At 39.3% G+C, this 17,023-nt stretch overlaps 1 protein-coding gene across 2 annotated transcripts in view; it reads left to right on the forward strand.

The window, feature by feature from the left end:
* Nucleotides 1-12,469, forward strand: part of SYT5 (synaptotagmin 5) — a 74,630-nt gene extending 62,161 nt beyond the window's left edge. For both annotated transcript variants that reach the window (XM_053451671.1, XM_053451672.1), the window contains exons 3-9: nt 245-426; nt 4,089-4,205; nt 4,919-5,086; nt 5,626-5,793; nt 8,735-8,852; nt 10,697-10,830; nt 11,778-12,469. In XM_053451671.1, the coding sequence (XP_053307646.1) occupies nt 245-426; nt 4,089-4,205; nt 4,919-5,086; nt 5,626-5,793; nt 8,735-8,852; nt 10,697-10,830; nt 11,778-11,987 (1,097 nt within the window). In that variant the 3' untranslated portion in view covers nt 11,988-12,469. The remainder of the gene's footprint in view (nt 1-244; nt 427-4,088; nt 4,206-4,918; nt 5,087-5,625; nt 5,794-8,734; nt 8,853-10,696; nt 10,831-11,777) is intronic.
* Nucleotides 12,470-17,023: the final 4,554 nt, after the last annotated feature.

Raw genomic sequence — 17,023 nt, forward strand, 5'->3', positions numbered from 1 at the left:
GTTTAAATCATAGATCACATTCAAGTCATCTGTTCTATCGGAATGGGTTCCTCATCTCGTACAAGGATTAATGGTTCCTACGTATGCAGGAGGACATTTTATTTATAGAAATAATATTGCTTTATTCCGCTAGAGTCAATATATGCTAAATCCTATGGCTTATATGAATCATGTTTTCCTAAAGCATTTATATGTGAGAAGAATTTCACTAAATTGCTGTTTTTCTTTTGTGTTTTCCAATCAGTTCCTCCGTGGGCTTTGGCCACCATCCTCATAGTAGCCGGCTTGCTCCTAGTATGTTGTTGTTTTTGTATCTGCAAGAAATGCTGTGGGAAGAAGAAGAAGGGGAAGAAGGGCAAAGATAAAGTGAAAGCCCAAATTAACATGAAGGAGGTGAAGGACCTGGGAAAGAGTTACATCGACAAGGTAACTTGTTATCCACGTTGGCCTGCGAAATAGTGGCATATGAGATAACATTCCATCAGCATTACACTATAAATGCAGGTCAATTAAAATAACGATCGGGAGATGAACTGGAAAAAAAACCCAAGACGTGTCACTGGTTCAAAGCCATTAGTATGATGAAGTCATTAGAAAGTTTTTTGTCTTTTTTTTTTTGTCTTTCTGTTCCTTGTCGTTAACCTTATCTGATGCCTTCGCTGCGTTTACATTCTGAATTTGTGTTTAATCCTCCGAAGCGGTTCGGAGATATCATTATTTCTGCATATCAAGGTATTGGGTTCTCCTTGACAGCGACGTATTCTGGAGCATTTCCAACATATCTGAGAGCGAGAGGTGTCCTCTGATCGAGCGTTGGAATATTTCTTTTCAGACGCGGCCTTCTATTGGATGGACTGTGTACCATAGCACTCGGAGGCGCACGAGACTTGTGCCCACCTTTTCATCTGTCATTGTGATGCCTCATTACTGTCACCGTTTGTCAGACGGCGGTAAATTGCCAATATGTTGCGAGAGCTGAAGGAGCACTTACTCTGAGATTCGAAGATAAATTGGCAAGGCGGCAGTGATAATACGAGCCGGTGGATTTAAGCCATCCTTCCACCGGTTATCTGTTTAGTTACTTCGCATCCATAACTTCACACTTTCTGCAATGTTTCGATCAAGCAAAGGGTGTATCGTCCAACCCCACAGAGCTTCATTTCTAATATAAAACCATTTCTTCTCTTTCATTAGTTGGGGCAAAAGCCCCTACCCCACCTTAGTAAATGTATGATATGTATGTAGTTTTCCATACATGTAGATTGCAGGCATACCCCATGTACACGATATATGGCTGGGCCCATGCACACATAAAATAGGGTTTAATGCCATAAATATACTAAAGAAACACCACTTAGGACAAAAAGAATACACATTCTTACAACGACACACTTGTGTACTGGCCCAGGCTGGCTATCTGGCATTGCGGGCAAATGCCCACTGCGTAGATGGCCAACATTGCTCTATGCTCAGCCATTTTATTATTTTCTCTGGTTTAATTACATAGGAACTTTCCTCAATTTCCATGGCAACAACCTTTTCACTTAGATTACTGCAACCACTGCATGCATTAATGTGTTGTATGTGGGGTCCGGTGCGAGGGCATGCGACTGCTGGTCAAGCTCTACTGTCTTTGGAGTACGCCGAGTCCTTTAGGTGTTATGTTATTATGTATTTTAGGGCCCCTAAAAAACTAGAACTGCCCTTGTATGGCACACTGAGACTGATTACATGATGTAAAATGATGAATATTTTTCAATTATCTGACCGTTAAATAAGTTAAAATGCTTGGAATCCGCACCAGCTTTGGCCTACAGAACGTACGTTTTTGTCACCATATATCTAGCTCTTTGTCTACTGAAATGAAATGCCTTTATTTGGCTGCAAAATATAAACATGCCCCCCCCATACGGTTCTTTGACATCTCATTTCACATGGGAATTCCGCAATGGCTTGAAAATGAAATTATCTCTTTCGTCCTCCTCGATCTTGTTTCCCTTCATTTTAGAATTAAATGTAACTTCGCTGCTCGTACAGTACATGCTCATTAGTCACTTCTGTCATGCCTCGCGCCTGTTCCTTTCTCTCCGCGTTCACCCGGCCTGCCATGACTTTGATGACCTCATTTTCACATCAGGTCTCGTTTCCTCCCTTGTAAAGCTTTTCGTTTTAGAACTCGTTATGGATATAGGGTTAGTGTAGGGTTGGCCATTGTATGAATGTATGTTATAGCCACCGGGTAGATAGCTAAATCTGTTATCCAGTGGTTGCTTTCTTGATTGCCCGAGAGGGACAGTCTGTCGGTTTCACAGGAGAAGGACTACTAACTCACTGGCACTTCCACTCTAGTCTGGCTTGGCCCCAATATGCCCCCATTGACATCAATGATGTCCTTTGCACAATTACCCGGTAACTTAGACGCGGTGTTCTTCATTTAAACATGGACATCCATCAACCGCTAGCCCGGTAAATATGTTTCTGAAAGGATCCAAGTCATCAATGATATGACCCTGTGGAAAGTCACCACTGGAGATCTTGACCCAGGTCGCTTACTATTTCTTAAGCTGCTTGTGGCGATGGTAACTTCAGCCTAATTTTATTAGGCTTGGTAGAATTCCAGGTGCTGATGGACTCTTGGATGTTCCTTCTGTGTAGGACCAGGGTAGGAGATAGTTATATGGGCCTGTAAACGTTAAATCTTATTACTTTTGTTGGTGTGTTACCTTTAGGCTCCTATTATGTTTAAATGTCTTTATGTACATTAAAAGATATACGTAAACTAGAACAATATTGATTTTCTACTATAAAAGTGTTTGCTTTGTAAACATGGTGACCACAGTAAAAGTGACGGCGTTATCACAGAACTCTAGCTGTGCACCAAACGTATCAACAGGAAAAGGGAGATGTTTATTTTCAGTTCACAATAATACCGGTAAATTAAAAGCAACTTTAGCTTTAGACTTTTAAAAAGGATTTTCCCAGCAACTATATGCAGTTTTAATGATATGTATTGTAAGCGTCCAAGTGCATACATTAAGTTGTGACCATACGATGTTTTTTTTTCTCCTTTGGCTAGTAACAGCACAAGACATATCTGGTTGTCTTGTTTAATGTTTGTAAACCAGTACTTGGACCATTTAGCTCAGGCCTGGACTTGCCATCTGACACACCAGGCAAATGCACGATCGGCCAGTGCCGGATGTTGGAGGCCACTTAACCTTTACAGTCCACTAATGTGGCAGATCCAATCCCTTAGTGTGTGGTTGAATGCCGCAAGATTTCCAAAGCAGAGCGTACGGCTGTAGCGAGCGGCATTTGTCTGTCACAGTTGTGTTCTAAAGATTTTTTTACGCTACATGACCAAACATATGTGGATACCCTTCCTAATTATTGCGTTTAGGTGTTTCAGCCACACACATTGTGTAAAATCAAGCACATAGGCAGCCATCTCCAAATGTTGGCAATAGAATGGGTCATACTGAAGATCTCAGTGACTTTAAACATGGCGCTGTCATAGGATGCCACCTTTACCAGTGTGTGAAATGTCTGCCCCCATCAGCGGTAATTGCTATTATTGTGAAGTGGAAGCAGAATGCATAGTGCCACCTGTAAAGTTTGCTGGAGAAGGGATAATGGTGTTCCAGGGTTTAGGCCCCTCAATTTCAGTAAAGGGTAAACGGGGTAAGCGTCTAGCTTTGTGGCCCGGTTTGGTAAAGACATGGTTTTATGAGTTTGGGTTGGAAGAACTTGACCGGCCGCACAGAGCCCTGACCTCAACCCCATCGAACGCCTTTGGGATGAACTGGAACGGAGATTGAGAGCCGGGCGTCTCGTCCAACATCAGTGTCTGACCTCAAAAATGCTCTGCTGGATAAACGGGAAAAAATCCCACAGAAACAATCCAAAATCTTGGGGAAAGCAAAAGGGGGCAAACATATTAATGATTATGGGTTAGGGATGGAATGTCCAACAAGCTCAGATGTACGCATACTTTTGGTCATATAGTGTATACATTACGTTTACCTACTTAACATTACTGAAACTGACCTAGGTACCTATTGATAATAACATTTTTCTTTTATGCATAGGTTCAACCAGATGTTGAAGATCTGGATCCTTCCCTGCATGACGGGAAAGAGGACAAGCCCCAGGAAAAGCTGGGGAAATTGCAGTACTCCCTGGATTTTGATTTCCAGACCGGACAGGTATAACACAGTTTCTACAGGTGGAAGTTACTTTATACCATACATATTTTTGTATGAAGGAGCAGTTAACTTCCTTGAGCTTCTTCAGGCATATACCCGAAACACGCAATTTTTCTGGCCTTTATGAATTTTTAAAAATGAATGTTTTAAGGTTTGGCACTATTTTGATTGAATTGCACTAAACCCAACACTATCATTGTTTCATGTGGCAAGTATTTGGTTTAAAAAAACCAGATCCTCCCGTGATGTCATTTTGATGGCCAGGAAAAATGTCATCATGGATCATTGCAGAATTTAAATAAAAACTTGAAAACTTTATTGGAAAATGTTAAAATCAATGAAACAAATAACATTTCCCAAATGGTATCATCATGTATCACCAAGGTACTGTATCAAATGCATATTTGGAGGGCGTTATTTGTTTAATTGATTGTAAAATGTTGCAACCAGTTGCAGTATCAGTCTTCGGCGCTGCCCTCTGTGACACCATTCTTCTTCTGAGTGCTGAGATATGACATCATATGTCAGTGCTCCACCTTTAAAGGACGTGCAGCTTCAGGTGGAAGGAAACTATGGAGACTTTGACGACTCAGCACACTCATATTGTTAATGTTTATATATACGGGTTGTATAACCTATAGTCAGTAATATGTGTGTTATATACTGTTTTGTTGCAGGATATGCAATAATATCTGCTTTGCTTTTTTATGCAGCTCATAGTAGGAATCATACAGGCGGCTGATCTACCAGCGTTGGACATCGGTGGAACTTCGGACCCTTACGTCAAAGTGTACCTTCTTCCAGACAAAAAGAAAAAGTATGAAACCAAAGTGCACCGCAAAACTCTCAACCCAACATTCAACGAGTCTTTCACTTTTAAGGTGAGACGATATCACAATATTCCTTCACAGTTCATGACATGGAATAAACGCTCCGCTTTATATGAGGTTTCTTCTCAGTAACCCACCAAATGACGAAATGCTTAACGAGCGGCTTAATTTATTCAGAGAGCTGTGAATTATTTATGGGCGGTATATTGCATCTAGAGGAGCAGATGCGATAATAATCTAATGCAAAGTTCATCCTACCTGTTCAAGCCCCACTAATCAGTAATATGTGCAATAATAAGAATAATTATAATAAACGTTTCATATAGATACATATATAGTGTCTATATTGTGTATATATATATATATATTTAAGCCATTTGTACTGCGTACTCGTTCCAGTGTATGTATATATGTATGTATGTGTGTATATATATATATATATATATATATATGTATATATATATATATATATATACATACATATATAGTGTGTATATAGTGTGTGTATATATAGTGTGCATATATATATATATATATATATATATATATATATATATATATATATATTGTATCTCTTTTTTATTTTATAGATTCCTTATGCAGAGCTTGGAGGGAAGACATTAGTAATGTCTGTGTATGACTTTGATCGTTTCTCCAAACACGACGCTATTGGGGAAGTCAGAATCCACATGAACACCGTGGATTTGGCCCATGTCATCGAGGAATGGCAAGATCTGCAGTCGGCAGAGAAGGAAGAGGTAAGGATCACCTCACTCTTACCAAACGAGGTCCCTTGTGTTTGCAGGTACACAACCCAGGCCGGAGTAGACCCAGTAATTGTTTTGCCATTCAGTTTGCAGCACTTAAGAAATGTGATGTCATCAAAAGGTGCAGTAGGCGGCATTTAATTTTTATTTGTTTTATTTTAAAAGCACTGATGGGATACTTTAATGGATTCTCAAAACACTCTGTGTCATTTTTTAGTTGACCTTTTAAAATAAATCTCACGATATCTCATAAAACTGTTCTCGATGAAGAAAAATGTAGGAAGTGAAATGTTTAGAAATGTGATATGCTGGCGGTGATCACATTGAAATGTTCATATCCGTGTTTGGTGTTATTTTACAGTCTTGGAGGTCTTGATCCATTCAAATTTCCATTAAAACTTTCCCATAACTTTGGCTCTTGAGATAGAAGCCAAAGTTTTTCTTCCATACCTATAATGATAACGAGCCGGGATGCAGGTGCACCCATGACATCATTCAGTAGTCTGCTCACAATGCATGGGCAGCAGCATGATGTCATGTTGCCCTCCACCTACGTTTTATGGTTGGCACCATGACATCATGGAATGTTCCATCCACACCCACATGTCAAGCGTTTTTCCGCATGAATAGTGCAAGCAAATGCTGACGGCAGTCCTAAAGCGAGATATTGGCCACAATCAGGCCCGGACTGGCCATCGGGCACACCGGTATTTGCCCGGTGGGCTGGGCCGCGGCAGGGCCGGATTGACTTAGGGGCTGGTGGAGCTGCAGCTCCAGGCCCTTACCTTAAAATAGGCCCAGTCAGGACTGGACTGACTGGGCCTATGCGGCCTTTACGGCCGCATTAACGCAGGGCATAAGGGGCGCAGTGGCGGACCCGGTCGCAGTGGCGGACTCGGTCGCAGTTGCGGCAGGCTTAAGGGGCTCTGCGTTAATGCGGCCGTAGAGGCCGCATAGGCCCAGTCAGTCCGGTCCTGACTGGGCCTATTTTAAGGGCCTGGAGCTGCAACTCCATCAGCCCCTAAGTCAATCTGGCCCTGCCGCGGGCTCGGTCGTAGTTGCTGCTTGCTCCGGCAACAAGGTAAGTAGGGTGAGGGAGGGGGTTGCAGTGAGAAGGGGCAGAGGGGGGGTTAGATAGTGAGAAAGAGGCAGAGGGGGTACATAGTGAAAAGGGGGAACATAGTGAGAGGGGGTAGTGTGAATGCGTATGAGAATGAATGAATAAATGTGTGGATGAATTGTGTGAATGCGTATGACAATTAATGAATTCATGTGTGGATGAATTGCTTGAATGATTTGTGAGACTGCATTAATGAATGTGTTAATGATTTGTGTATGCAAAGATGGTACATGAAGGGTGGGCTTTAAAAATAAATAAATAAATTAAAATGGGCTGCTCAGGCTTAAATGCCCGGGCCTATTTTTTGTCCCAGTCCGGGCCTGGCCACAATGGCCTGGGACATAACTCCAGCTGTCAGAACCGTCCTGCCAAATTCTACACTGATATCTAGTATGATTTTCATTAGCCATTTGAAGACTCGCCCCCTACTATGATTATTCTGACATATTGCTCCCCTATAATCAGTCATAATCAGCATATTGATGAAGTCAGCTTGAGTTTCAGCCATTCAGACAGAACGCCGAGAGACGATCCTCTCTTATAGAGATAGGGAAGACATGTAAGGGTTAATGTGTATGCATGGCGAGCTGGCATTTCCCACTCCAGCAACTAATTGAAGTCATTTTGGGCTGCTAAAATTAAAATAGCATAAGCATTGTGTTGTTGGTCTCACAAAATGTCACTGTGCAAACATTTGAAGCACGGGTCAGGTCAATGAATTATTTTCACATTTTTTTTGTTAATCTGTATTGAAAAATATTAAAATGGCCATCATTCTTTTTTCCATTTATTAAATAAATATGTCCCGGAGCATGCCGGTACGTGCATTTCCTTCATTTACAGAATCCCCAGTGAGTAGCGATGGCTTATTTACCTTTAAATTAATAGGCTCCCTGCAGATTGTAATGTGTGTAGTTTTTTTTTTTGCTGTGACATTCGTTTTTTTTTCTTCTCTGCTAATCAATTACCGTATTATGAGCATCTCCTTTTTTTAATCACCAATTACTTGGTGAGAGGAGATTTTGATGAGTTTCTCACCTGCGTTCCAGGAAAGCGCAGAGAAAACAGTTCTTGGGAGGCCATCATCAAACCAGCAAACTGTACCATTCGGTTACTGCCGATTCAGGACCATAAAAAAAGACGTAACGCTGGGTGATCGCTTATCTCGTGTACAATATACAGAATAGAGGAAAAAGAAAAAATGAAGACTTAATTTATGAATAAAACAACACCCATTAGTTATTCAATAATCAATTATCTGTGAAAAAATACATTTTTTGAATTTTAATTGCCAACCATATAAAGGGAAGAAGACTGGACTTTAAATAACGACCAGTATATAGCAAAGCAGCTAATCCTTAAAATAATAAACTCCCTAAAAGATGGGGAGAACCTATAAAACCAAAAAAAAGAAATTTTTCTGTTGTTTTTTTTTTTTTTACAGCATAGATGGCTGTGTATAAATGGTCATTATGGTGGACAATTTGAAAAGTCTACTTATTACCATAGCAACCAATGGAATTCTTCCAAAAAGCATATTTGTTTAGAGCTTGGCCAAGCGTTTGCCCTCTTGGGGTCTTTCTTAACTCTTTGGCCATCTACATTCCGAGCGTCTTTTGCAAAAAAAAACAAACCCCAACTGGCCCTTCATACAATGAATTATGCAGGGGTTGCCCCGTCCTTCTTCTTACATGAGAAGTTCACTTTTAGGAATTAGTGAAAATGTGAAGTCTTTATTTAGTGACTAAACCCCTCAACGTCATGTAACAGAAGCGGCCATAAGGTTTTATCATCGAATTCTGTTTCCCGTAGCAAGAAAAGTTGGGAGACATCTGTTTCTCTCTGAGATATGTGCCCACAGCCGGGAAGCTCACCGTCATTGTCCTGGAAGCCAAGAATCTGAAAAAGATGGATGTAGGAGGACTTTCTGGTGAGTAACCCAAATGTTCTAAAATGTCATCAACTATTAATGCTTTGAAGTGATAAATGTTCACAACACGTTGACCTACTTGGCTCCTCCAGTGATGATACCTTGAGAGCCGGGGGGTGGGGGGCATCGATGCAGTCGCTGTATCACATTAAAGGAAAATGTAGAATAAATGACATGAATACTTATAGCTTTTTTTTTTTTTTTTTACTAGATTTTGTTGAGTCAGACCTTGAAATTAAACTTTGGGGTTAAAAAAAAACCATTAGATGTGAAGAAAGCTTATAGAACTAAAATCTCAATTTCTTTTGGGGCTAAAAAACTATATGTAGAGTAAAACACTCCCAAGGCAATCTCAAAGCAAACATATTTTGTTTTGGAGAATATGGTTTTTGAGAATAATGTAAAAGAGACTCGGCTTTCGTTACACGAGACTCATATGGTGGCTACATTACATCAACGGACGTGTGTAGAGCTTACGTACCATGAATGGACACATTGTATTGGAAGAATACACTTAAACCCTAAAATCATTTAGTTTATATGTGTTTATGTACGGAACACCTAATCGGAATGCCCATACCTGGGAACTCTCCGGGTTTGCCCGGAGATTGCTGGGTGAAGCACCACTTCTGCGGGTCAAGACCTGAATCCTTGCCGATTTTTCCTTTAAATGGGGGTGTTTCCCTCCCACAAGGGAAAGCTCCGGGTAGCCGGAGCCCAGAAGTTCCCAGGTATGCCAAACCTGGGAACTTCTCAGGGCAGTCCCGTTGAAACTCTCCCTCTTCTGGTGGAGTGGCATCATGAGGCGGTGGGGCTAGTAATGCATGGAGGCAGCGCTACCTTCACACTAGCCCCGGGCTGCATTAAGTGGACGAGTAGTAGAAGGGGACATGGGCAATGGCCATAGCCAAATGCGACCTGAAGACTCTAAGGCTGGGGAATAAAATAGGAGATATTAGCTTAAAATTCTTAATTTAGAACATAGTAATTAAAGTGACAGGGGAGGCTTACAGGTATTCGTTTTTGTCCTTTTGCTTAAATAGTTCACTTTTTTAACTGATTTTGTTTGATTTATTTTCACACATCACAATTCTTTCTGTGTACCGGTAGTTGCTCCATCCCTAGACGATAGGACCATGTGTGGCCTTGTATTAACTGAGTCATATCAATTGTTCAACAGTTTATCACTTCACATCCCATTCTAAATACTACAACATTTAAAACATTATACACAAAACTGTTTGATCAAGTCATTTGATTATTGGCTTTGTATGGAAACTGTAATATTTCTTTTTTTAAACGACAATTAAGTGATAAAGTTGCAAAGTGATATAATTTGTTGCTGGGGCCTTGTCGGCAAACACAATTATTTGTGGCACCAAGAAGAGTACATTTTGAATTGAATAAAAGTTAAAGAGGTTGCCTTGTAACATCTAAGACATTATTATATTTTGATAAAAGCTGTTTATCAGAAAAAAGGGGAATTATGAGGAATGTCAGTTATGGACGATTCCAAGGCTATGTTGCGAGTTAATCTTGACTTTATTTGCTAATAATGGTGAGTATCAGGTACCATCTTGGTATTGTCCCAAGTATGTTCTTGATGCCTTAATGGCCTAATGTCTAATGTCATTAATGGCGTGTAGTTGTGACAGCCTATTCTAACATGGAACAGGTTACAGTTGTAAGACCGATCTTATGAATGACCTTTTCATGATGGATAAGGTAGCATATTTCAATTAAGTTCTAAGTAATGATCTGCAAACATGATATTTTAAGGACGGGATCTAAGAGATGTAAGAATTTACATTGTAGAACAAATTGTGACTCTGTTTTTCCACAAGATCCATACGTGAAGATTCATCTGATGCAGAACGGAAAGCGACTGAAGAAGAAGAAGACAACCATCAAGAAGAACACCCTAAATCCATATTACAATGAATCTTTTAGTTTTGAGGTTCCCTTTGAACAGATTCAGGTGAGCTGCACTGGTATTGATAAATTATGATCTTGTAACATATAAGGATGTATAGCGGCGAATTAGCAAAGACTGGTGGATATTAAATAATGGGACTTGCAGTCCAGCCATGCCTTTCCCAGAGTTGGAAAATTTGTCTCAGAAACTGAGCTCCAGATAAATCTGCTTAACCTAATTACCTCCTGAGTTGGTTCCAGTTTAGGTTCCTAATCACACCGCATTTGAGTATTCAGGGATGCTAGGTACCTTGGCAAGGTTAGCATTTAAGCTCGTCCTGGCCAATGATTGTCCTCGGTCAAATGTTAAAAAAAAGGAGCGTATTCAGGCCAGCATTGGTATTTGTGAATAAGCCTTCAGGGGTTTCAGAAGTTTAAATAAATATAAAGCAAAAATTGTGGATTCCTACACAGTATAAATAAGTGTTTTATAGAAAAACACTTTGGGTTAAGAACCACAGCATTACTATCTTGGCTAGTGTGAGGGGTCAATACATGTGAATAAATAATAAGTGCCCATAGCACCTCATAGCCCCTACGTAACAGGGCAATTGTCCTTAAACTAGATTGTTATTAAGGCACAAAAGTCCAATAACGTGACCAAGGCCATAGAACCGTAGGCTTACAGGTCCATCTAGTCTACTCGTTCAGTCACCCATTACAGCGGTCATCCTGCTAGTAGAGAATCCCGGGCATTTTATATTTATACACATTTTGCTTAAAATATCACCATTTGGACGGCGAAAACAACGTAGTGCTGGATCAAAACTCTACATGAAAAAAGCATAGAGATGTGAAATGATGTATATATTATGAAATATGTATAACACAATGAATTGGTTTAATACGTGTATATGTGTAGTAATAATACATTTCATTCGTTATTTATTAGAAATGGGAAATAAAAATCCCCTTTTTTAACATTTGGCGTCTGTATTTTCTCATTTACAGAAAGTCCAAGTGGTTCTCACAGTTCTCGATTATGACAAGCTGGGCAAGAACGAGGCGATAGGAAAGGTCTTTGTGGGCTGCAACGCTACGGGGACTGAGCTCCGTCATTGGTCTGATATGTTAGCCAATCCCAGGAGGCCTATTGCCCAGTGGCACACCTTACAACCAGAAGAGGAAGTGGATGCTGCCCTTGGACTGAAGACCTCATGATGTCACTTCCTGTGTGTGAGTGGGGCGTGAATGTAGGCACATGGTTGATACTCGCTCAAACAAGTATCAGTACGTCTGCCTCTGTGTGTGTAAATACTTGTTCAAAGCTGTAGCTGTGACATAGCTTTGAGAAAACCTCCTGTTTTGTGGTTATTTGTAAATTATTAAAATATTTATATAAGGTTTGGCCAAGAGGCAGTATCCTTTTTCGAAGTAAGTCAACTGGTTTAGTATAAAAACTAAAGATACTTGAAACTAAAAACAATCTTTTCCTAATATGTTATATATCTTTAACGATTGACTCATTTTTATGCATTTTAGAGAAATCATTTACATTTTTAATCATTTTTTTTTAGGTTTCGTTATTGACTCTGATCAGGTTGGCATTAAGGGTACTGACTTTGCTGAAATGTTTTGTAGATAAATCTGAATCATCAGTTGTCCCTAACGATATCAATTATTAGAATTATTACAAAAAAGAATATTTTTCCTATTTAAATAAAACACAAAATATTCTTCTTCAGCACCTTTAAGATGTCTCAGAGCTCATTACTTAAAATAGTTGCCCAAAAGGTATTTTCTTTGCACTGTTAAATATATCTATCCAGCCTAATTCCCTTTCTACTTATATTTACATGACGCATGGACCAACAGTTGACTTGATCTTTACCAGCTTTGCTGACATCGTCATTTTGTAGCCATAACACGCACTTTTAATTCATTTTAGGGATTCAGCACCTTCAGTGGTGCAAATGAAACGTTTATATATTGAATATACCCAATTTTGAATGGGCTATTTAGGTTGAAGTAGTAGAAAAAGGATTATGCCTCTTTGAAGAGCTACCAGTGGTACCATCGTTGGGGGTGTCACAATAATAAAATACAATATTTTTTAAGGCTTGGGGATGGGGATATTAAAAAAAAAGAATGTCTTTGTTTCCAGAGGTCTGATTGTGACAATCAACATTTTACTATTTTTAATTTTTGCAGGTGATATGTGTTGGGAAAAACAGGGTAATGGTAGCGGGACACGAGTGCATTCCATGAGTGAGGTTACAAGGAGTGATCTAAAATCAAAAAGCTGCTATCGTAACATCAAATGTATTGTGACGTTATTTAACAAAGGAACATGCTCCATGTATTTGTCTCACGCCGCACCATAGACCGAAACAATGACCATGCCATGTCGGGTATTAGGGGCGCATTTACTAAATTATAGACCTACGTCGCTTGTACCACCCTGTCTCAGTAGCCGGTGCAGACCATATTGAGTTCACCGACTCACTTCACAGAGCGAAGAGAACACATTGATCTGATCTTCTTCTATTCTCAAGAAGGTTTGGTCCACACAGACTCCAAAGGAGCTGCCATAATTAAGGTGCATCCACGGCTATTCTGTCTCTCTTACTGACTACTGCTTCATTTCTGGAAATGCAGGGATTTTTGTGGAGCCCAGGGATCCTTTCATATTTCCCATGGCTGATTCCCAACACGTTTCCAAACACAGTGACCACATCAGCATCAACCCTGAGCTAGACAGATGTATCCAGAACTTAGAATACAAGCAGAATTTGCAAAGCCAGGTGGATTTTTAGAAGACAGATGCATTGATAGACATCCATGTAAACCAAAAACAAAAATGGGTAGTATAAATTCAGGAGCCATGGTAACATATCTCCTGGGATTTGGTTGACCTCGGTCAAGCCTATACAGTTAAATTTCAAATCAAAAGATATATTTTGTAAAGTACGTATATTCCAATAGGTAAATATGGATATTGAGTACTTCCAAAATTGTGATCTACAGAACATTTCCAACACAATCTGCCATCATATGCCCTTCAGTAAACCCATGTGAGAGATACTGTGTGAGCCTGGTCATTATTCACCTCTGATGTTCTCAGAGGAGGATCAAGCAGCTCATCATTACTTGACCAACGGAAGCCTTATGAGACACATCTTTGAAATAGAATTTAAATCACCGGAGCTCAGGCAAAATATTCCTTACTCTATTAGTGTAACTTCTACCAGAAATACTTAACAACTTGATATTGTCTTCAGGCCTGCGTCATTTAGGAAAACCTTCTCAGCGATCCCATGACGGTGCTTTCAGTGGGGAAATCTGCAGAAGAAGACCGAGTCAGGCGTGACTTTGCCGCGGGCAATAAATAGGGTTTATTAGTCATCAGGGTTTACTAAGAGAATCACTGCAATCACAAGTGATTAATTTTTTTGTGTACAGAATTAACTGGACCAAATTTTATCTTTTTTGATACTTTAGTAGAATATTTTGTGATGACGATATTGTGACACTCCTTGCAGTATGGCTCTGTCTTTTTAATGCTCTTTATCCCTTCCTTGCTTCCGTTTAACAACGTGTATTCCCATACATATTTGATGTGTTTTGTATGATATCATTCATTCACATTAGACCTGCCTCTATGTTTCATCCTATTTTACTATTATAATAACCTCTTGTCTCCGTTTCCATTTTTCTCATATGGTGATGGGTATAGGAACATGGATGGATAAGGGGAACCATTCCCACCAGTTTACTCCAGAGAGAACCAGTAAGAGTACTGCCAATGTAAAGAGAGGCTACTAATTCCTTTCATTCCTGTAATTCCATCTCATTCCTGTACTCATGCGTGTTACTACATCTTAAAAAGTTATTGTCCATTGCTTTTTCTTACATGTTGACACAAGGCTTTCTAGATTTACCCATTTTTCTGGTGACACTAAACTATAGCCCTTAAGAAATGGTCGTTTCTCTTGTACAAATCGCTTTTTATGGAAATATCACATAATAACTGCGTGGCATTGTGTATGTGAAGCTCTGGGAGATGTTCATCCACATCATTTCTCTGCTCGGGCACTAACTGTGTATTACCCTTAATCCTCAATAATAATATTATAATAAATAACACCCCTCCAACAACACAACAAAAATATTGTACAAATTATGAACATTTTTAGGAAAATAAAAGCGTGTAAAACATTACATTTTAAGTAATGGCGTCAGGGGGTATTATACATCCTACTGGGTGTCACCATATGGATTGTTTTTTTAGTTTTGAAATCAAACCTTATTATGATGTTTCATGTGGTTCCTATTTTTCTACACTTGCTGTTGTTGAAATGTATCCGCTAAATTTATTATACACATTATATGGCAAAAAAAAATAAATCCATAATAAAATGGACCACAGTGGATGAACCAAACAGAGCTTTTTTTGACCCATCTCCCCTTCTGTAGTTTTCTTGGAATCCCTTGTTATAGCAGTAACACCGTACTTTATAAAAGTTCCCTTTTGAACATATTTTAATATTAATGTATTTGAATGAAACTCTTGTCTGTTAATGAATAAATGAAAGCTATATATTTAAAAATGGTGTAAATTTTATTTCAAAAAAAACAAAAACACAAAGTTCAATCGTTCCGGGGTTTTTTTTTACGAATCCAAATATTTATATGATTTTTTCCTTTTAGTTTTAAGTGTTTTAGATGCAGCACAAGCTTGAATATTTGTGCATATGGCATCTGATTGCCAAAAAAAAATATATATATATTGTCTAGCTATAGGACAGGATTTTTTAGGTATTTAGAAGTTGAATATTACAAAACTTAATTGATCACATTTTATGCTGTTATATACATATTATCCTGAATTTTACGGCTGTAGAACAATGTAATACATTTAAACCCAACAAACACTCTTAAAGACAACAACGAAGAATATAAAAATATACATATAATATATATATATATATATATATATATGAATTGCTTTACCTATACCATAGTTAAGAATAATGCTGGCTACTTTGGGGGTCGTTTCCCTCTAAATGGGAAATTTCCGCGCTGTGGGCAGCCAAGCCATTTAAACTATGTCATCTATGAATTCTACACGCTACAGGTCGGTGAGACAAACGCTGTCCAACTGCAAAGCTTCAGGCTAACCAGGTTTCACTCCTCTTCTTTATCATGTCCCATTACTTCTTGCCTCTTATAACAAGCAGAAGTTAGGGAGCTTCAAGGATCGAGCCCTGCTAAGTCCCCAGATATGCAGGGAAGTACATCGAACTCTATATACTTTAATGTTTCCTCTAGTACTTGGGGTAGTTATGAACAGAGACGTGATTGTTCTAATAGCTGTTTAGTTCTAAATGTTAATGGCGTTGTGTCATATAAATGGTCTATGTGGCGTGGATGAATCTACAAACACTTGTCTGCCACAGGACCCTACAGAGAAGATCTAATCAGATAGAAAGACACATTCTCAGTGCTGCCCTCTACTGATCAGGATGACCACCAACAGCATTTAATCTGTGATAGATTATAAGAACCAGTTAAAGCTAAGGGCAAAGTGTATGTGGGCAATACTCGGGAGGAGAAATTAGCTACTCGGGTACCTTTTTGGAACTTGGAACTATAGGTCACTTTGGGATTGCCAGGGGTAGGCAACGTTTCCATACATACACGCTGGGGGGAATGGCACGGCATGTTGAAGACATTGGTGCCTATTAAGATCGCATTATTAGTTAATTGACCAGCACAAATATAATATAAATTAGTGATAAATATATAAGTAGTTAATGGGTAATTCAGGGTACAGGCAACGTCTTCAATCCCTTGCTTTATAGACATCACATGTATAACGGGTAAAAAAAAATTATGCAAATTTAACATATAAAATCTTGCACACAGAGACCGGGCCATCTGGGCATCTCGTCCATGCATGTTGTTACGATATGACGAAAAAAAATGTTCTTCAGCAGGCTTAACAAAGGAAGATGAAGGTAAAGGGTAAAGGTCTTCTTGGATCCAGGCAGTGTTATGCGCATGCCTGGGCACTTCCTAAATGAACAGACCCTGAGACTCTTAAAATGTTAACCCTTTAACAGACCACCATGAAGATTCTATGTAGTGACTCGCCAAATGCGTTACCCAAATGGCTCTAATTCCTGTCCTCATGGAAACCTTGGCTTATTATTTAAAGATACACTTAACTACGTCACCTGCATTCAAGCAGAGAT

Source organism: Spea bombifrons, chromosome 12, assembly GCF_027358695.1.
Source record: "Spea bombifrons isolate aSpeBom1 chromosome 12, aSpeBom1.2.pri, whole genome shotgun sequence".
NCBI classification, from domain to species: Eukaryota; Metazoa; Chordata; class Amphibia; order Anura; family Pelobatidae; genus Spea; species Spea bombifrons.